The 22,600-nt window shown below is 44.9% G+C and overlaps 1 protein-coding gene across 1 annotated transcript in view; it reads left to right on the top strand.

Moving 5' to 3' along the window:
- Window positions 1–21,870: 21,870 nt before the first annotated feature.
- Window positions 21,871–22,600, top strand: part of TYRO3 (TYRO3 protein tyrosine kinase) — a 156,139-nt gene continuing 155,409 nt past the window's right edge. Inside the window, exon 1 of the mRNA XM_075844875.1 lies at window positions 21,871–22,569. Within this exon, the coding sequence (XP_075700990.1) occupies window positions 22,500–22,569 (70 nt within the window). The 5' untranslated portion in view covers window positions 21,871–22,499. The remainder of the gene's footprint in view (window positions 22,570–22,600) is intronic.

The raw sequence follows: 22,600 nt of genomic DNA, 5'->3' as shown, positions 1-22,600 counted from the left end.
AGGTGAAAAATCTGCAGCGTAATATAACAGCAGTAAAGTAAATGAGATTGAAAAAATCTCATCCACGCGCTGCTGATACTTTCCGTCCCGAAATTGACATGCAGTGCAATTTTTTTATGGTTGCATATCTGCTGTGGATTTTCCCTATTGAGTTCAATGGGAAAGTGAAATTCTGCAACAAATAGCCTCAAATTTTTTGCTGCGGAAAAGCTGCAAATTCACAGCAAGAATTGCAACTTTAAAAAAAACAAGAACAATACTCACAGCAGCCCTCCCAGCACTGGTCTCGGTGCTTCTGGCCTCCTAGGATGACGTTTCATCCCATGTGACCGCTGCAGCCAATCACAGGCTACAACGTCATCCCAGAAGGCTGGCAACATTGGCACCAGCCGTGGGAGGAGTGACGCGTTGCTATAGGAGAACAGGGGCGTGGTATGTATTGACTTATTCAAACACTATTTTGTGCAGATTTTCGTCCTGAATTCCCTACGGTACCTTGGTTTATTTTGCTGCAGAGCTTTCCGTTGTAAATCCGACCCGTTCGCAGGGGGCCCAACCAATGTCGGATCATCATAGGAGAGTTTTGGGCGGCCGCCCAGGGTCCAAGGCTCCCAGCAGGCTCATGGCTGCCCAAAGTACTTTGCAGTTTTATTGCGTTGAATCGCGGCAAAAACCGTGACAGAACTGCATTGTGTACGTCCTGCAAAAGGACCTGCAGACATAAGGTCACATGACCTTATGTTTGCAGTTCTTGTTACTGTTTAGAGACCTGCAGGTCGCATGACCGCAGGACCTAGAACAGTAGCAGCAAGACTTCATAGAAAAGACTGTGAGGTGAGCTGCTATGTAAGTATAAGGCCTTATTCAGACGAACGTGTATTACGTCCGTGCTACGCGCTTGGAAATCACGTTGTAATCATTATGTAAGTCAATGGGGCCTTTCTGACAGGTCGTGATTTTCACGCAGCGTGTGTCCGCTGCGTAAAACTCACAACATGTCCTATACTTGACCGTGTTTCACGCAGCACGCACCCATTGAAGTCAATGGGTGCGTGCAAATCGTGCTCGGCACACGGAAGCACTTCCGGGTGCCGCGCGTGATTTGCTCTACAGTAGTAAAAATTTTTTATGAAAGCAGAAAAGCAGAGTGCGAAAATCACGCAGCCACGCACCATATACAGATGCCACACTGAACTTTTGCGCATGCAAAACGCAGCGTTTTTTGCGCGTGCACAACTGACACGTTCGTGTGAATAAGGCCTAAGGGAGATGGATTAGTTTAACCCCTTAGTGACCAGCCCATTTTAGACCCTAATGACCAAGCTATTTTATTCGTTTTTCTATAGTCGCATTCAAAGAGCTATAACTTTTTTATTTTTTCGTCTACATAGCTGTATGAGGACTTGTTTTTTGCGGGATTAGTTGTACTTTTTAATAGCACCATTTTAGGGTACATATAATTTCTTTATTAACTTTTATTAACTTTTTTTGGGGGGATTATAAAAAAAACCTGAAATTCCACCATTGTTCTATGCGTTTTTAAATTGACGCCGTTCACTGTGCGGCGTAAATAACATGTTACCTTTATTCTATGGGTCGGTACGATTACGGCGATACCACATATGTAGAGGTTTTTTATGTTTTACGACTTTTGTACAATAAAAACACTTTTGAACTAAAATTATTTGTTTTTGCATCATCGCTTTCCAAGTGCCGTAACTTTTTTATTTTTCATCAATGTAGTAATTTTTTTGGGCTTGTTTTCTGCGGGACGAGATGTAGTTTTGATTGGTACTGGTTTGGGGTGCATGGGACTTATTGATTCATTTTTATTATGACTTTTTTGGGGGACAATGGAAAAAAATTGCAATTTCGCCATTGTTTTTTGCGTTTTTTTTTACGGTGTTCACCTTGCGGTTTAAATTCCATATTAACTTTATTAATTGAGTCATTATGGTCGTGGCGATACCATATATGTGTACTTTTATTTATTTTTTACACTTTTACTAAATAAAACCACTTTTTAATGGAAAAAAATTTATTTATTTTTTTACTGTAATTTTTTTTATTAATCTTTATTTCACATTTATTACTTATTTCATTAGTCCCACTAGGGGACTTTACTATGTGATCTTCAGATCGCTGCTATAATGCTTTAGTATACTTCGTATACCAGAGCATTATTGCCCGACAGTGTAAATCTTACGGGCAATATATTAGGACGTGCCTCCGGCGCGTCCTAATAGGCATATGTCCAGGGCAGACCTGGGGGCTTTTATCAAGCCCACGGCTGCCATGACACCCCATCGGAGACCCGCGATTGCATTTGTGGGCCGCCGATGGGTGACACAGGGAGCTCACTCTCTCTGTAAACAAGTTAAATGCCGCGGTCGCTATTGACGGCGGCATTTAACAGGTTAAACGGCCGCGATCGAGGTAAACGTCGATCGCGGGTGTTGGAGCAGGAGCCCAGCTGTCATTAGACAGCTGAGCCCCGGCTCCAGCCTGCACGGGAGACCCGTGAAAAGGCGTCAGCCTAGCCTAAGGCCCCTTAGTGACTCACGTGAAAATGCATATTGGTGGTCACTAAGGGGTTAAGGGGTCTGTATCTAGGGGTCTTGTCTGGGGTCTGTATTAGTTTAAGGGGTCTGGGGTCTGTATTTAGGGGTTCTAGGGTCTGTATTAGTTTAAGGGGTCTGTATTTAGGTGGTCTGGTTTGGGGGGTCTGTATTAGTTTAAGGGGTCTGGGGTCTGTATTTAGGGGGTCCGGCCTGGGGTCTGTATTAGTTTAAGGTGTCTGTCTTTAGGGGGTCTGGTCTGGGGTCTGTATTAGTTTAGGGGTATTTATCTAGGTGGTCTGGGTCTGCATTAGTTTAGGGAGTCAGGTTTTGGGTCATTATTAGTTTAGGAGGTCAGGTCTGAGGTCTGTATTTAGGGGGTCTGGTCTAGGGTCTGTATTTATTTAGGGTGCTTGTTCTTGGGCTTGAATTTATTAAGGGTGCTTTAATGTATGGGCCTTGGCCTTGGTATCTGAATTTGTGTTTCTAGGCTGTAAATGGCTTCAGAAGTGAGGGGCAAAGATGTCTCATCAGGAGAAGTCGCCATAATGGTCTGTGTCAGATGGAGCGACTCCCATCAGAGAAGACGTCACTGGATCTATAGAGGATCTTTCACCTCTACTGACATGTCTGTTGTAGGAAATCCTTGTAATCCACATAAAGTCTTTGTGTACCCAGGACTAATAGACAAATGCGTGTTACCAATCCCATTGTCAGGAGGATGTGTCCCTACACAGTGTGATACTGTTACCGATGGTTGGAGACTGTCAGTATATTCGGACACAGCCCTTTGACAAGGGGAAACGTAACGCCCATTTGTCAATGCTCGCACAGAAAGGAGTTGTGCACTATAGACATGGCAGAGCGACGGTGGGGAAGGGGGTCCTAGTTTGGGGAACAGCCCAGGGCCTAATCTGTCACTGGGCGCAACACATGCAGATTCTGCTGCGGAATAGTTGCCAGGGTGGGAGGGGTCCTGTTTTTGGGCTTTCCCAGCCTAATAATACCAGCCTGCCGCCGCTCCAGTACCAGACCATCACTGCAGATGGTCGTGTACTGGATCGCACCCACCTCTTCCTGGTACCCCTGGTGGCGGTGGGTACCAGGGTAATAATGGGAGTTATAGTGCTAGCCTTTTGGCCGACTAACATTAAGCTTCACCTTAGTAATAGACGGTGTCAATTAGCCAGCAGCCATTATCAAAGCAGTAGTAATAAAGTTTAAAAAACACAAGGATATAGAAAAAATATTTTATTGAAATGAAAAACCTCCACACATCCCTCGTTAACCATTTTATTAAGAATAAAAAAAACGCGTCACCATCGAAGTACTCCTTGAATCTGAAATAGTCCAACAACCGAACCTGTAAAAAAACACAAACACACAAAAAAAAATTGTAACACATAAAAAAACAAAGCAATTATTAGCGATGCTGGGCCTTATATCTAATCCTATCATATGTGATAGTCTTCTGAGCCACTATATCCAATCCTATCCATAGCTATAGGCTCGTAGTGCTATAGATATGCTGTCTCCTATATACATGCACAAACATGCACACACATTTTTTGGGGGCTTTTTCCCCTGACATATTAAGACCTCAGCGACGCCACTGGCTGCTAGTGCTGTCTCGTTGGGTCAATTAGGAGACCCAGCGATGCAGCTGAAAGCTGCGGGCCGTCGGCCATGAGAAGGAGTTTAAAAAATAACTTTTGCACCCGGGCCCATGAGCCTTTAGCTATGCCCCTGTCTCATGCGGTACAGTTCGTCACAGTGTATTATGAAAGCCTTGGGGATAGATACTTTATTGAAGTTTATTTTAGTAGGAGTTACTTGCCTTAGGAACATTGAGAAACACTGGTATAGATCGTCTTATGTGTTTTATGTATGTTTCGACTTGTACTTGTTTTTCAGTTCTTAGCTTGGGGAATGAACCTGGCAGAGTGGGGTAGGTAAAATGTGATTGCCTATAATGAGAAGATGGGAAATGGAAAAATAGTAAAAAACAGGTTATTAAATCCTGTTCTAGCAGTAGATGGATGTGACGGCTTTTTTCCCCGATTTAGATAGTATTTTTGTGTGCCTGCAAGTGGAGGAGATAATTGCTTTACTTCCATTACCTTCTGTGTCTCACGTTACAATTGTTTCCAGTTCTTCCCTCAGACATCGATCCTTTCCTGTATACTTGTATTTAAACTTCATGTAACTGAATATAGGGATTTATATCAGCAGCATCTTTCTTCAACCGCTGAATGGTCGGATGCTGGGAGCCAGTACGTTTCCCCAGTGCTATACACAAGGCATCTACCAGTGCTCTGATATAGTTGCTTATTATTACACACAGTTTATATGACAAAATATAAAAAACAAAGATTGTATGTAATCAGTGTCGGACTGGAGTACCTTGGGCTCACCAGAGGAAATAATTTTTGGGGCCCACCCTTCAGATATATAGAAATAATGTGACCACTATTAATTGCGTAGTAACATGTGTGTAGTAAAACAAAGACCACTATTACCACCATACAGTGACCATATAGTGGTATATACCAGTTCCTCATAGGTGCTCTGCAGACCTTATAGTGACTACAGTACACTTATACCCAGTGACTCACCGGTGACATCTTCACAGATTGGAGTCGTTCACTTTCCCTTTTCTTCTTCATCCGGCTAAGAACACCATGACGACTTCTTCCAGCCTCTGCAGAATTTGCAACACAAACATCTTTGGCTCATCGCTTTTCCAGCACCTCTCCACCTATTCCCCACCCTTTACAAAAACTCGCCATTTATAGTACCCAGATGGAAATAATACCCACACTGTAATAGTACCACCCTTTAGGTCCCACACAGTAATAGTGCCCCCTTTAGGCCTCACACAGTAGTTAGGTCCCAATTGTGCCCCCATACCCCCAAATAGTAGTTAGGCCCCCTTTGTTACCTACTCCCTACAAAGAAATGCCTCCGTATGTGCTCCCACACAGTAGCAATGTCCCCCTTTCCCCCCCCCATACAGTAGTTAGGTCGCCATTGTGCCCCCATATAACAGTTAGGCCCCATTTGGGCCCCAAATAGTAGTTAGGCCCACTTTGTTACCGCATACAGTAGTTAGGTCCCCATTGTGCCCCTATATAGTAGTTAGGTCCCCTTTGTGTCCCCATATAGTAGTTCTGTCCCCTTTGTGCTTCTATATAGTAGTTAGGCCCCCTTTGTGCCCACGAGGCACAAAGGGGGCCATTTTAGGAGCACTATTTGAATTTCACCAAGTTCAAGCATTGTTATGTCAATTTGGCTTAATTCAAATGGTGATACATGAGATGCATATTTCTTTATACTGTGAAATTCCTTTAATTCCACATCCGATAATCCAGAAAATCTGATTACCTGGCATTTGTTTCCAGCACAGAGCTGCAACATAGTGCAGAGTTTTAGGGTTCAGTCACACGTGGCAGATTTTTGTTGCAGAAATTTTCTGCGAATGAAAATCGGTTCCATTCATGTGAATGGGATTGTTTCTGCGACAGCTGCATGGATTTTTGCAAGTTTCAATCAGCTGAATTCAATTTTGTGCTGCAATTTTGGGAATAGCTCCATCTAGTGACCAGCAATGGGAAATATTATAAATTAGAATTAATTTATAATATTTCCTGACTCGTGAAAAAAATAAAAAAAATTAGAACAATGTTTAATCACCTACACACTAAATGTTTAATTTAAAAAAAAACAACATGTTTTTCTGGCAACACATTCCCTTTAATGCAGTTCCTGAATATATTATTTAAGGTGGCAAGAAATTGGTGATTCAATATTGAAATGCAGAATCCTCAGTTACTTACACAGAATTATGTAAAGCAGAAGTTTACAGTGACAGATATAAATATATATACACAAAAGTCCTGGATTATAAATTAGTCATGGCAACATCACTGAAAAGCCAGAGGGATGCAGGACTGATATATGTGGAGCTGTGTTCAGCTGCTCTATCCGGGTACGGCCTAGGCAGGGCAAAGAAGAAATTTTATTAGAAAATTTGGGTAAAAACTTGGAGTGAAAGCCCTGGATTATAAATTAGTCATGGCAACATCACTGAAATGCCAGAGGGATGCAGGACTCATATATGTGGAGCTGTGTTCAGCTGGTCTCTCAGGGTACGGCTTGAGCATACGGCAGGGCTAAGAAGGGAAAGAGTGGCATGCGGCATAAGGTTACTGTAGCTGTGCGAAGTAAATCAGGGTAAATATAAAAGGTGGTTCAACAACATGATCAGAATTTCAGCGACGTATGGTATACTTTAAAACACTCCTTCATGCACAGTCCTGGCTTCTCGGGGCACGTGTCGCACTGATGGTGGTATTTTTTCTTATGCCGTTTTTAAAGCGGCAGTTTGGGGAACTTCACTGGGGAAATGTTTCCCCGGTACAATACGTGTGGCCTCCCTTCCAGAAGTACTGGGGCCCTCCCCTTCCTGATGTCCAAATATAAGGGACTTTATTACAACCTCTTAAAATTCCAGGAAAGTTCCCCGCTGGCCTGAAGATTTGAATAGCACGTAAGCATTATATAATGTGGTTTGCATGATGTGCATAGCTTCTTAGCTTCTTGTACCACACCTTTGATTTCTGCATGGCATCGTATGGCTGCAGCACTTGATCTGAGAGATCAATCCCTCCCATGTATTTATTGTAGTCAAGAATGCAATTGGGTTTGAGGGTCTCTGTACTGGTACCTCGTACATGGACAGGGGTGCTGCCATGGCCATGTATTGTTGTCAATATATGGATGTCCCTCTTGTCCTTATACTTGACACACAATAGATTGTCGCTGCATTGTGCCCTACTTTCACCTCTTCTGAGCTTTTGCTCGAGCAGCAACCTAGAGAGGCTTCTCAGGTTCTTGCAAACTATGCCGCATGCCACTGTACTTCTGGAAGCGAGGCTCTTGAAAAGTAGCACGCTGGTATAGTAATTATCCAGGTAGAGGTGGTAGCCCTTGTCCAGCAGTGGATGCACCACATCCCACACTATCTTGACGTTAACTCCCATGACGGGGGGCATTCTGGGGGATGAATACTGGTCTCCTTCCCTTCGTATATTTTAAATTTGTAGGTATACCCTGATGTACTTTCGCACAGCTTGTACATTTTCACGCCATACCTTGCCCTCTTTTTCGGCAGGTACTGGCAGTATCAAAGCCTCCATTTAAAATGCACTAGGGACTCATCAACAGCAATGCACTTCTCTCGGGTGTATACCTGGGCAAATTTGGCACTGAAATGGTCTAATAGGGGTCTAATTTTAAATTGGCGGTCAAAGCTGGGGTCACCTTGGGGAGGGCACTGTGCATTATCGCAGTAATGCAAAAACCTGAGAATTATCTCAAAACGAGTCCTGGCCATCGCCATGCCGTACATGGGGGTGTGGTACAGTATATTTGTGGTCCAGTATGTTTATATGGATGGCTTTTTCAGAAGCCCCATACTGAGCACAATACCCTAGAACTTCCTGATTTCCATTGTGTCTACAGGGGTCTACCTGTTGGGCTTGGCGTAAATAGATGAGGCATTCTGGGCGATAAACTGTTGGGCATATAGGTTAGTTTGGGTCACCATTAAGTCAATACATTTGTCAGTGAAATAAACGTTAAAATTGTCAATTTCCTGTAACCCTGCCATTTCAAATTGAATCCCTGGGGTGCCCGTAAACCCAGGGACCTGGGGCTCGTAGTTCTCGGGGATTGGGGTCCTCATGGGGTCACTGCTCTCGGGGGCTGGTGTAGCAGACATCCGGGGGCGACGTCTTGGCGGTTCCTCATCCTCACTTGAAGAGGAGAGGTAGAAGAGGGTTACTATGTCACTTTTGGACTTGCTGTCCGAAGCAATAAAGGCATATGCATCCTCAGCCGTAAATACTCTACGGGCCATTATGCTCTTTATCAGGTAGGTATGTTGTGTGAATGTTATGCTTCAACACGTGTAGTATGTAGAACGTGTAACCAGCAAAAACTTTTTTGATTTTATTTAGTAGTACTACTAAAATTAAGAGCAAGGTCTGAATTATAAATCAGCGATAGTGATGTCACTAACCAGCCACAGGGACACAAATTTGGAGTATGCCTCACTAATATGCAATGCATATTAAAAAAAATCCAAAAATCCAAAAAAAAAACTTGGCGTCTAGATTACAGATCAGGGATTGCAATCAGCTTTGATGTATGTGTCACTAGCAAAACCTACCTAACTAAACTCCTATATATATATTTTGGAGTTTTATATTTTTTTAATTTCATCGGAAAAACCTAGAGCAGGGCTTGTATTAGGCGATCAGTTATAGCGATGTCACTGATCTGCCAGGGGGTGCAGAAGACGAGTTTGCGTCACTTGCAAAACCTACCTAACTAAACTCCTATATATATTTTTTTGAGTTTTATATTTTATAAATTTTTTTGTAGTTTTTTTTATATATTTTTCAGAACAAAAGCAAAAAACCAAGTGCTCGGAAAAAAAATAGAGCAGGGCTTGTATTAGGCATCAGTTATAGCGATGTTACTGATCTGCCAGGGGGTGCAGGAGACGAGTTTGTGTCACTTGCAAAACCTACCTAACTAAACTCCTACATATATTTTTTTGAAGTCACTGATCAGAACACAAAGAAAAGTTATATTATTAGGCGTTTTGAACAGTGATCAGCGAACTTATTCAGTTACTGATCAACTGCAGCAACAAAAATGACAGCACAAAGAAAGTGATCACTAAGGGGGGTGATCAGGGGGTAAATGGAGGATGGGGGTAGTAGTATTAGATACATGCAGATCTGTAACACACAGCTCTCTGGAACACAACCGCTCTGCTCCCTCTCAGCAACTGCAATGAGGGTGCAGAGCGGGATCATAATGTAAAATGGCCACCAGTGTTCCATGATTGGTCAGTCCCGACAGGCAGACCAATCATAGCAAAGGTGTCTTCACTTCCCCCCCGAAGCCCGATCACCGCCTCCAACATGGCGACGGTCAGCCAGTAATGACTGACCTGTTGCGATGATCGCCGTTGAGGGACTGCTGCGATGGGTCCCTCAGCGTTAAGCAGTGATAGTCTGCTGTCCAGGACAGCAGCTATCACTGCTCTAACATTTAAAAAAAACTCCCCCTTGTGCCCGATCCTCCACCTCCAACATGGTGACGGTCTGTCAGTAATGACTGACCTGTCGCGATGATCGCCGATGAGGGAGCGCTGCGATGGGTCCCTCAGTGCTAAGCAATGATAGTCTGCTGTCCAGGACAGCAGCTATCACTGCTCTAAACCTGTGTCTGAAGACACAGGTGCATGTTAACGCGATGACGTAACAGTACGTCAGTTCGCGTTAACAGTCCACCGCCCGTGACGTAATAGTACGTCACGGGGCGTTAAGGAGTGTAAAGGTAAAAATTCCTTTTTCCCCTGAGATGTGCGGCATCAGAGGCCATCAGTAGCTACATATGCCCCGCCCACCCCCGTGGAGATAATCTGCATATTTTATTAGGCCTATTGTACACATTCATGAGGGGATTGGGTACGATAACCTCTAGTTCACCAGCTTTTTGGCCGTAATGTGTCTGTAATCTAAGCCGCAGCCATGTTTTTCTGCATCTCTCCATACTACTGCACTGTTAGGGTATGTTCACACGCTAGCTGTCATTTACGGCTGAAATGACAGCCTGTTTTCAGAAGAAAACAGCTGCGTCGTTTCAGCCGTAAATGCTCCTCCTCGTAATATACGAGGCGTCTGTGACGCTCGTATATCTTGAGCTGCTCTTCATTGAGTTCAATGAAGAACAGCTCAAATTACGTGGCAAAGAAGTGCCCTGCACTTCTTTGCCGAGGCAGTCAATTTACGCGTCGTCGTTTGACAGCTGTCAAACGATGACGCGTAAATTACAGGTCGTCTGCACAATACGTCGGTAAACCCATTCAAATGAATGGGCAGATGTTTGCCGACGTATTGTAGCCCTATTTTCAGATGTAAAACGAGGCATAATACGCCTCGTTTACGCCTGAAAATAGGTAGTGTGAACCCAGCCTTATAGACATTCACGATTATTGCTTCAGGGCAGGGCCGGACTTAGGTTGGATGGCGCCCTGTGCGGAATTCTCTATTGCTGCCCTCCACAAACAAACTAAAAATTAACCACATATATAGATACTCACATACTGGACCATATATACTGTACATACATAGAGGCTCATATTTAGACATACAGGCAAATATACATACATATATATACCGACACACAAACACACACACGAGGCTTGTACACACAGACACACAGACACACACACACACCACACACACACACACACCACACACACACACACACACACACACACACACACACACACACATAATGGGTCATATACAAATACATATAGGTAAATACATAGACATACTGACTCAAATATTTACCTGCAGTCCTATGTAACACCACATATAACACAGTGATGGCTCTCTAAGTACAGATAATGTAGTATTGTTACCTGCAGTCCTATGTAACACTACAGATAACACAGTGATAAGTCTGAGTACAGATAATGAAGTGGATGCACACACAAAAATATATACACATACAGATACATATCTAGACCCACAATTACACACACCTGCAGTCCTATGTAACACCCCAGATAACACACTAATAACTCTCTGCTTACAGATAATATATTAGGGTATGTTTTGTAGCAGCCGGCATGATGTGCGCACGGCATGACATAGGTAAAACAGCAAAGGTACCTGTGAAAAGTGCAGCCCGGCCAGATTACCCATCCCAGCGACTGCAGAACATACAACTACCCGAGGTAGAAGTGTATGACAATGTGCTTCTGTGTGTAGACCTGTTCTCAGGGGGGCCTGAAGCCCGGCCGGTATCTTCCCCACTGCAGACGTTGTGTGTAAGTGACAGGGGAACAATGTTATCCCAAGTATTGACCTGGTGTTTGTACAATAAGATGTCAGCAGTTCTCCAGATGTTGTCCCAAAGTTAGTTTAATAACGATATTCAAAAAGTTTTATGTAAAGATCTGGATAAGCGTGCCTTAGCATTGGACTATTGGAGGCGTGCATCAGTATTATGTTTGTGTAAATGAGAACTTCTCAGTGCAAGTAGATTCCCATTTGAAAATATTTTTGTTGTGAAAGGAAAATTTTAGAGCAGAGAATTCTGTACAGTGTATATGTGTATGCATATATATATATATATATAGAGAGAGAAGAAGAATCAGTTTGTAGGTATCAGTTTTAGTTAATGCCCAGTGTGAAAGTTTAACATAAATCTGTCATTGTTAATGTTTTTCTTCAAATTAATTATCTGATTAAGATCAATTACTGATTATGCGATGAAAAGATTGTTCTCCACAGGAAGTGTCCAACTGGGAGCGAAAGGCGTGAGAACCAGATTCTGACAGAATTTGGACGGATAAAGGAAGGTAAACCGGAAGCACCCAAGGCACTCTTGATGGCACTTGCATTGATGGTGTATGACCTCACATATGCCCCAAGACTGCAAGGATCGATGTGGTAAGATCTAATTGGTATGTCCCAGGCTTTACAGCTGATGCTGCTAAATTCTGTTAGAGCTGTTTTATTTGTCTACAGAACAGTCCTGGCAGACCAGTGCCAAGCTTATCATACCGCGCCTCCCACAAAGAGAACAGACCTTGAGAGGCCTTCCCAGGTAGAACGAACCAGAGTAGGGGGGGGGGGGGGATTGGTTTGAGACACTTGTCAGATAAACATGTGGAATCTGTGTATATTTCTGTGAATAGGAGATGTTCCAGGTAATCAGCTGAGAATAAGGTATAAATCCTGCTGGAAAGTGTGTGACACCAAGTTCAAATACAGTGTACCCAGTAATTACACGTCCTCTAGGGGCCCTGTCCAGTGGAACAGAGAAGTTTTTCTTACATAAAGGTGTTTGTTTGTCGTTTAAGGACCTGTCATTATTACTGTATGTACTTAGAACAACGTTTATAGTGTATGCGGATGATGTTATCACCAGATTAGTATTTATTTTAAGGGTATGTGCACACGATAGCAGGCATTTACGTCTGAAAAGACAGACTGTTTTCAGGAGAAAACAGCTGCCTCGTTTCAGTCATAAATGCTCCTCCTCGCATTTTGCGAGGCTTCTCTGACAGCCGTAAATTTTGAGCTGCTCTTCATTGAGATCAATGAAGAACGGCTCAAATTACGTCTGAAAGAATTGTCCTGCACTTCTTTTGACGAGGCTGTATTTTTACGCGTCATCGTTTGACAGCTGTCAAACGACGACGCGTAAATGACAGGTCGTCTGCACAGTATGTCGGCAAACCCATTCAAATGAATGGGCAGATGTTTGCCGACGTATTGTAGCCCTATTTTCAGACGTAAAACGAGGCATAATATGCCTCGTTTACGTCTGAAAATAGGTAGTGTGAACCCAGCCTTACAATTGACAAGGGTTGGGGGTCCCCGGCAAGTGCCAGTAAACATGAACTAGAAGACTTTTAATATGATAAACTCCATCACTGAGATGCGGCAGGCGCAGCCTGAGCCAGTACAATGCGTTTATCATGAACTGACGGCAGTGTCACAATTCTAAGCAGCCGCCCAGACAAGTAACTTACCGGAGAAAGAGGACAGATGCGGAGGGTTTGTGGTAGTCACAATAAAACTCCACTAATCCGTCTACATGGGATCTCACCCCAGGCTCACATCATGAGGTGCTATGTACAGCCCGGTGACGTATACTAAAAGAGACGGTGTCTGACAGATGAGAAGGACCAAACCAAGTCCTGATGACATCAGCAAAGTAAAGTAAAGACCAAAGACCTGAGTGAATCCGTCAGCAGTATCAAGTGTTTTAATAAGTAAGTGACCAGGTGGAGGATAATGATAAATCCCGCACTGGACACCACTGTGCAGTCTGACTCCACAGAAGACAGGTGAAGAAGAGGACGATGATGTACAGGTCTGGCAATGAACTGATGGGACACAAAACCTTAGGGTGATAGCATGAGATTGGTGATAGCATTATATGATTAGTTGAGGCCCTATTGTTTATATTGTCTGAGGTTTATAATTATAATGTGTGTAAATATGCCGCGGTGCTGCAAATTACGATCTGAGGAGTTTTATGTGGAGGTGTGAGGTGAAGGTCACTGGTTGTTGTCACTCATATGTAAGAAGTACATGGCAGCAATGACAGCCCGGAGGATATGTTACCCGGGTGTATCTAGGTTTGGGGAAGATGCTGCCCATGACCTGTTATATCTGCAGGGGTAAAAGTCCCATTAGGACAGTAAGTGACAGTGCGACAATTATTACCATTAATAAAAATGTAGACTGGATTAATTATATATATTACAACCAGCAGCGGTTTGTAGATTATACCAAGACAACCATCCTGTATCCTGAGGAGAATAGGGAAAATTAGGACCACTCCGAAACCTTGGAAGTCCAGGTACAAAGGGGGGTTACTCATAAGGAGTAGCTCGTCTCAAGCTGGTAAAGAAATCCAAAACCCCTACCCGCCTGGCTCGAGAGGTCAGTGGTAGGTTGCTAGGCAAGACTCAGGGATAGAGTAATAATATTTTTAGGGGGGACTGTCAGGGATCATTATCATGTATATGGTTTGCAAAAATATTATTGCTTTATATCAGTATATTTCACAAAGTGATTGGATCTATGGAACACAAAGGAGCCTGTATCAGGGGCACGCCTATGGAGACACCGCCCCTGGAATGCAAGAGGAGTGTACAGAAGAACTCACAGCTGAGGAGCCAATGGGGCTTAAGCACGTCCCACATCTCTAGGGAGGGAACTTGTGTTTCTTTCTTTTGTTCAATAAAAAGTTCAGTTCACTTCCTACCTCACTGAGGGAGGATCTATACCAACTTGTCTCGTGGTATATTTTCTCCATGCATGCCCTCAGTTCCAATTTACAGAGGTGGCTATTCGGTGTGGAATAACAGGGAGAAGGAAGTTTAACCCTGACATGTTCACACGCAGTGTTTTCAGGCGTAATTCTGGAATTTTACGCCTCAAATTACGCCTGAAAAAACGCCCCTAATACGCCTACAAACATCTGCCCATTGCTTTCAATGGGAATTACGATGTTATGTTCCCACGAGCCTTTATTTTACGCGTCACTGTCAAAATCAGCACGTAAAATGACGGCTCGTCAAAAGAAGTGCAGGACACTTCTTGGGACGTTTTTGAAAGCGTTTTTCATTGACTCGAGGCGTTTTTTTTTAGCTGATTTTCCATTAAACACTATGAAAAACGCCTCAAAAGAAGCCTGAAAAGAAGCCTCAATAGAAGCTCCAAATTAAAAGAAGCTTCATTTTCAGCTTCAAAAACGCCTGAAAATCAGAGGCTGTTTTCTCTGAAAACAGCTCCGTATTTTCAGATATTTTTGGTTAAGCGTGTGAACATACCCTTAAGCTACATTCACACAAGTGTGACATATTCACGTGCGTGAAAAACGCACGTAAATCTGGTCAATGTGTGTAGCGTTATGCATCAGTGTGCTTATTTTTTTTATATTATATTTTTAATGGAATTGATGCGCAAATCATGCACTGTGCATCTGTGTGCGGCGCATGGTTTTCATGAACCTAGTTACTTCAATGGACGCATAGGTGAAAACGTTCCAATATAGGACATGCAGTGAGTTTCATGCAATGGGCTCTCGCTGCATGAAAACTCACGCATGTGTGAACGACCCCATTGAAATCAATTGTTTCAACGCACAGCACACGGACGTGATTCATGCTCTGCAGTACAGTACAGTACATATAGTACAGTTAGAGAGCAGTACAGTACATTTAGTACAGGTAGAGAGCAGTATAGGACATGTGGTACATGTAGATGTCAGTATAGTACATGTAGTACAGGTAGAAAGGAGTCCTGTACATGTAGTACAGTTAGAGAGCAGTGCAGTACATGTAGTACAGGTAGAGAGCAGTACAGTACAGGTAGAGAGCAGTACAGTACATATAGTACAGGTACAGAGCAGTACAGTACATATAGTATAGGTAGAGATCAGTATAGTACATGTAGTACAGTTAAAGAGCAGTACAGTACATATAGTACAGGTAGAGAGCAGTACAGTACATGTAGAGAGCAGTACAGGACATGTAGTACAGGTAGAGATCAGTATAGTACATATAGTACAAGTAGAGAGCAGTACAGTACATGTAGCACAGGTAGAGAGTAGTACAGTACATATAGTACAGGTAAAGAGCAGTACAGTACATATAGTACAGGTAGAGAGCAGTACAGTACATGTAGTACAGGTAGAGATCAGTATAGTACATGTAGTACAGGTAGAGATCAGTACAGGACATGTAGTACAGGTAGAGAGCAGTACAGTACATGTAGAGAGCAGTACAGGACATGTAGTACAGGTAGAGGTCAGAATAGTACATGTAGTACAGTTAAAGAGCAGTACAGTACATATAGTACAGGTAGAGAGCAGTACAGTACATGTAGAGAGCAGTACAGGACATGTAGTACAGGTAGAGATCAGTATAATACATATAGTACAGGTAGAGAGCAGTACAGGACATGTAGTACAGGTAGAGATCAGTATAGTACATGTAGTACAGGTAGAGATCAGTACAGGACATGTAGTACAGGTAGAGAGCAGTACAGTACATGTAGTACAGGTAGAGAGCAGTACAGGACATGTAGTACAGGTAGAGATCAGTACAGGACATGTAGTACAGGTAGAGAGCAGTACAGTACATGTAGTACAGGTAGAGATCAGTATAGTACATGTAGTACAATTAAAGAGCAGTACAGTACATATAGTACAGGTAGAGAGCAGTACAGTGCATGTAGTACAGGTAGAGATCAGTATAGTACATATAGTACAGGTAGAGAGCAGTAAAGTACATATAGTACAGGTAGAGAGCAGTATAGTACATGTAGTACAGGTAGAGAGCAGTACAGTACATATAGTACAGGTAGAGAGCATCACAGTACATGTAGTACAGGTAGAGAGCAGTACAGTACATGTAGTACAGGTAGAGATCAGTATAGTACATGTAGTACAGGTAGAGATCAGTATAGTACATGTAGTACAGGTAGAGATCAGTATAGTACATGTAGTACAGGTAAAGATCAGTATAGTACATGTAGTACAGGTAGAGATCAGTACAGGACATGTAGTACAGGTAGAGAGCAGTACAGTACATGTAGTACAGGTAGAGATCAGTATAGTACATATAGTACAGGTAGAGAGCACCTCTGCACGGATGGACCTCGGCACGGCTGTACCTCGGTACAGCTAGACCGCTGGACTCCGCACGGCTGGACCTCTGCACGGCTGGACCTCTGGACACCGCACGGCTGGATCTCTACCTGGCTGGACCTCTGCCCGACTGGACCTCTGCACAGCTGGACCTCTGGACACCGCACTGCTGGACCTCGGTCCGGCTGAACCTCTGCACGGCTGGACCTCTGGGCACCGCACGGCTGGACCTCTGACCGGCTGGACCCCTGCACGGCTGGACCTCTGGACACCGCACTGCTGGACCTCTGTCCGGCTGAACCTCTGGGCACCGCACTGCTGGACCCCTGCCCGGCTGGACCTCTGGACACCGCACTGCTGGAACTCTGTCCGGCTGAACCTCTGCACGGCTGGACCTCTGGGCACCACACGGCTGGACCTTCTGCCCGGCTGGACCTCTGGACACCGCACTGCTGGACCTCTGCCCGGCTGGAACTCTGCACGGCTGGACCTCTGGGCACCACACGGCTGGACCTTCTGCCCGGCTGGACCTCTGGACACCGCACTGCTGGACCTCTGCCCGGCTGGACCTCTGCACGGCTGGACCTCTGGACACCACACAGCTGGACCTCTGGACACCGCACGGCTGGACCTCTGCACGGCTGGACCTCTGGACACCGCACTGCTGGACCTCTGGACACCGCACTGCTGGACTGTCCGGCTGAACCTCTGCATGGCTGGATCTCTGGGCACCGCACGGCTGGACCTCTGACCGGCTGGACCCCTGCACGGCTGGACCTCTGGACACCGCACTGCTGGACCTCTGTCCGGCTGAACCTCTGGGCACCGCACTGCTGGACCCCTGCCCGGCTGGACCTCTGGACACCGCACTGCTGGAACTCTGTCCGGCTGAACCTCTGCACGGCTGGACCTCTGGGCACCACACGGCTGGACCTTCTGCCCGGCTGGACCTCTGGACACCGCACTGCTGGACCTCTGCCCGGCTGGACCTCTGCACGGCTGGACCTCTGGGCACCACACGGCTGGACCTTCTGCCCGGCTGGACCTCTGGACACCGCACTGCTGGACCTCTGCCCGGCTGGACCTCTGCACGGCTGGACCTCTGGGCACCACACGGCTGGACCTTCTGCCCGGCTGGACCTCTGGACACCGCACTGCTGGACCTCTGCCCGGCTGGACCTCTGCACGGCTGGACCTCTGGACACCACACAGCTGGACCTCTGGGCACCACACGGCGGGACCTCTGCACGGCTGGACCTCTGCACGGTTGGACCTCTGGACACCACACGGCTGGACCTCTGGACACCGCACGGCTGGACCTCTGCCCGGCTGGACCTCTGGACACCGCACGGCTGGACCTCCGGACACCGCACGGCTGGTGCAGGCGGCTGCTGGGCGACTGGTGCTGGTGCCTGCTGGGCGGCTACTCTTGGTGGCTGCTGGGCGGCTACTGCTGGTGGCTGCTGGGCGGTTAATGCTGGGGGCTGCTGGGCGGTTAATGTTGGTGGCTGCAGGGTTGGGGGCTGGGTACTCACTGCGGCCTCTTTCCTGGACAAACTCGTCCTGCCCGGGTCTCCTCCTCCCGCTGTGTCTTTCCTCTTCCTTCTTCCTGATGCCGCTTCTCTCTGCGGCTGCCCCACTCTTTGCCCGCTTCTCTCCGCCGCCGCTTCTCTTCACCGCCTCCGCTCTCCTCTCTCTTCTCGCACTTTTAACCACTTCCGGTCTGACAGTCGCCGACGCCATCCCGCTCCGCTCCGGATAGGTAAGTCCACGGTGGTGTTGACCACCCTTACAAGATAATAACGCACCAGTGGCTCAGCAGCTGAAGTAACTGTTGTGCACCAGTTAAGTCATAACATTAATAGAACTTGGTAGCAGGGTCAACAGATCAATGACAATTAATACCGGGGTAAGAGCCATATCACTTGGTCATATCTTTAAAAGGCTTTATTTCCTTTTATTATTTCATGTGACTTAACACTACCTGTTGTATTTAATATGGCTTGCGAGTTGTGACCTATCTACAGAAGTTTAGGAATCTCTGCCTAGATCATAATATTATAATAATCTCTGACAGTAGTCCCTCCAGTCCTACTCAAGTCTGCCAGCAGAGGGAGCAGTGTGCTGCAATAGCAATTGAGGAGCCAGTGGGGATCGCACACCTCTTATGACGGTGTCTAATGACATGTCTAAATCTGTGGGATAAAAGTTCAATTTATCCACTAGGATTTAGTTAATTTTATATTTGAATGGTAGTGTCTAGTGACAAATGGACACTAATTTTTTTCAGTTATCTTTATAATCAATATTAATATTTTCATGCTTCTAGACAGGATTTAAGGGAACTAAAATGTATTGCAGCTTTATGTTTACACTATGTCTTAATACATCTTTCAACCCCAAAAAGTTCCTTCTGCTGTCCCTGCCACTGATTCACTGACATGTAGTGCTCCCTCTGTATTTAAAAGTGTTTTTTCAGCAGCTGCAGTATGTATTATACAGTTATGTGTTCCAGCTGCTGCAGAACATCAGTATACACAGCTGCTGCAGAACATCATTATACACAGCTGCTGCAGAACATCATTATACACATCAGCTGCTGCAGAACATCATTGTACACACATAAGCTGCTGCAGAACATCATTATACACACATCAGCTGTTGCAGAACATCATTATACACATCAGCTGCTGCAGAACATCATTATACACATCAGCTGCTGCAGAACATCAATATACACACATCAGCTGTTGCAGAACATCATGCACACATCAGCTGCTGCAGAACATCATTATACACACTTTAGCTGCTGCAGAACATCATTATACACACATCAGCTGCTGCAGAACATCATTATACACATCAGCTGCTGCAGAAGATCATTATACACACATCAGCTGCTGTAGAACATCATTATACACACATCAGCTACTGCAGAACATCATTATACACATCAGCTGCTGCAGAACATCATTATACACACATCAGCTGCTGCATAACATAATTATACACACATCAGCTGCAGCAGAACATCATTATACACACATCAGCTGCTGCAGAACATCAATATACACATTAGCTGCTGCAGAACATCATTATACACACATCAGCTGCTGCAGAACATCATTATACACACATCAGCTGCTGCAGAACATCATTATACACACATCAGCTGCTGCAGAACATCATTATACACACATCAGCTGCTGCAGACCTTTTTTTTTAAATCCTAGTGGTTTAAATGACTCTTCATGTCCATCTGGTCCCTCTGCCCTCTGGAGCCTATAACTATCTATTGTATATACGATTACTAGATCTCATGTAAGACCAGAGGATCCAGATTATCAGTCACACAGTTTTGGCCGCTTATTAGCCACGATTGTAGGAACTTGGAGGAGGGTTTACCCAATTGGATGTTTTATGATAATCTCAAAAAATGTAAAACTGTTGTATTTTTTTGAGATCACAAAATGACAGATGCATGACATCACATGTACGCATAGAATAACATTACATGCATCTATGTAATACATGGATGAGAGCAGCTAATAGAGGGGGGTCCAGAGATCCAAGCAAGGTCCAGATTCCTGAAACCCCAAAAGTGAGTTTAGGGGGTGTTCCCCCAGCTCTCTATGTGTGGATGACTGTAAGCTACTAATCAGACAAGACAAGACCCCAGTATAATGTAGGTATTAATTAACCCATGTGTTTCAGGGGACTTGGACGCACGTGGCTTTACCATGAATTGCCACAGCTTTAGGAGAGATTCACACGAACGAGTGCAAACTCGGATGTGAAAAACTGAAGTTTTTCACGTCCGTGTTGCACCCGTGCGGGTCCCGTTTTCACGGATCCCCAGTGACGAGTCTATAGAGGGATGCGTGAAAACAGAAGAAAATAGAAGTTATATTTTTCAACAGACCCTTTACATGCTCCGTCAAAACAATTGCCGTGTGAACGACCCCATTGAAATACATGCGTCCGTTGTTTTAACAGCCGTCACACGGACGTACAGTATACTACGGTCGTCTGAATTCGGCCTTACAATGAGGTTTTCGGCAGCGTGGCTTACACAGGTTAAACACATTGAGACCGTTTTGCTAATGTGTATGTACCGAGAATATGTCGTAAAACGTGGCAAAATTCATACGACAGCGCGGTTTCGGCCACACCTTGCCCACGGTACGTCTTCATATCTGCATAGTATAAATAACGGTGCTTCGAGATGAGACATTTCTGGGCGAGCGGTAAAAAACGCATAAAAAATTGCAACAAAAAAACACATGCGGTTTTACAGCGAATTGCTGTGGTTTGCGATGCGGTTTTTACCTGTGTGGTTTTTACAGGTGGAACACATTTATTTTACAAGTTTCACCTGTTTTGCCACAATTTTAGTTATATATTTTTTTACCGTGCGGCCATAAATGTCGCTTCTAAATGTACCCTAACGTGTTTTATGTTAACCCTCTGTGCACCAATGCTTTATTGCTGCAGTTGTCTGCCCAGCAGAGAGACCATCTTTTGTTATGTTAACCCTCTGAGCACCAGTGCCGTATTCCTGACATGGTATAACTAAACAAAGCCTTTTCATTTGCAAAGCCTTAGCAGCTAGGGGGTTAATACGGACATAATGCCGCGCTGATCAGCAGCTGTCAGTCATCACACAGCAAACATTTGAGGAGGAATTTTGCAAAAGTTTTAGGAGCGATACAGACACATATCTCTCAAGCCGTACCCTTGTTGGAAGTAGAATCATAGCTGCTATATACTGGCTAGTATTTCTTTTTACAAGCATGTGCCCAGGGCTTATCCTTTACAGTATAAAACTTCACGAGCGGAATAAGTTATAGATCACGTCACATTTCGCGCAATCTTTAATAAACGCTGAAAAATCCAATCGCGGTGATCTAAAACCTGTCGAAGTAGTGAAATGCTACTGCACAAATCACTGGCTTCTGTGTACTCCTCCCAGTCCCTACTCCTCCAGCACAGTAGAACTGGGAGGACTACTCCTCCTAGTCACGTGACTGATCACATAACGTCACCATAGGTCCTTTAGCCCACTGGCATCTACCTCGTACAGACAGCACTTTGTATTGCTCAGAAAAAGGAGGAGATATCGGAGTTCTCTGTGGCAGGAGCGGGTTCAGTCTCTCCGTACTGTACGGTCGCCTGCGTGTGGATCTCTACAGGCAGCATAGATATCGGTTGGACATAATAGGATTCGTTCGCAACGTGGACTGTTGTAGAACTGGGTGATTAATGTGTACAGTGTAGGTTTCATTGACAGGAGGCAAAGTCCAGGGTTGTCTCTGCTGCGAGATTCCCCTGAAATAGGTAAAACATGGGGGGCTGGTTACTAGCTTGAATGGTTGCTATGCACGTCTTCTAAGCATCATCCTCTGTTGATCTAGAACACATTTGAGAGATCTAATATCCTATAGAGAAATCTATATGTCAGTGAGGTTGCGAATCCGCAGGTTGCGTGAATGACCACCTTACATGGTAGTTAGGAGTCATTGATCAGCTGGAGAAGTTAATGGCTAGGAGCTGAACTGAAGATCAAGGGTTGGGTGATCCTTCGGTGATTGACTCAAGGGCTCACTTGGATTAGTCCCTTAAACAGACTTTGCCGGACGCGGTGAAGACCACAGGAGGATGGATGGATGGTGAAGAAGCATGATCTACCCCGGCCTGGCTAGCCTCATCAAGGGGCTCCTTCTAGCCACTGTGACACTAGGATCTGCAGGTAAGATGAGGACAAGTACTGGGTCAGTTTC

This window comes from Rhinoderma darwinii, chromosome 12 (assembly GCF_050947455.1).
Source record: "Rhinoderma darwinii isolate aRhiDar2 chromosome 12, aRhiDar2.hap1, whole genome shotgun sequence".
NCBI lineage: Eukaryota > Metazoa > Chordata > Amphibia > Anura > Rhinodermatidae > Rhinoderma > Rhinoderma darwinii.
The sequence above is the reverse complement of the archived record's forward strand: the minus strand, read 5'-3'. Positions and strand labels throughout refer to the sequence as shown.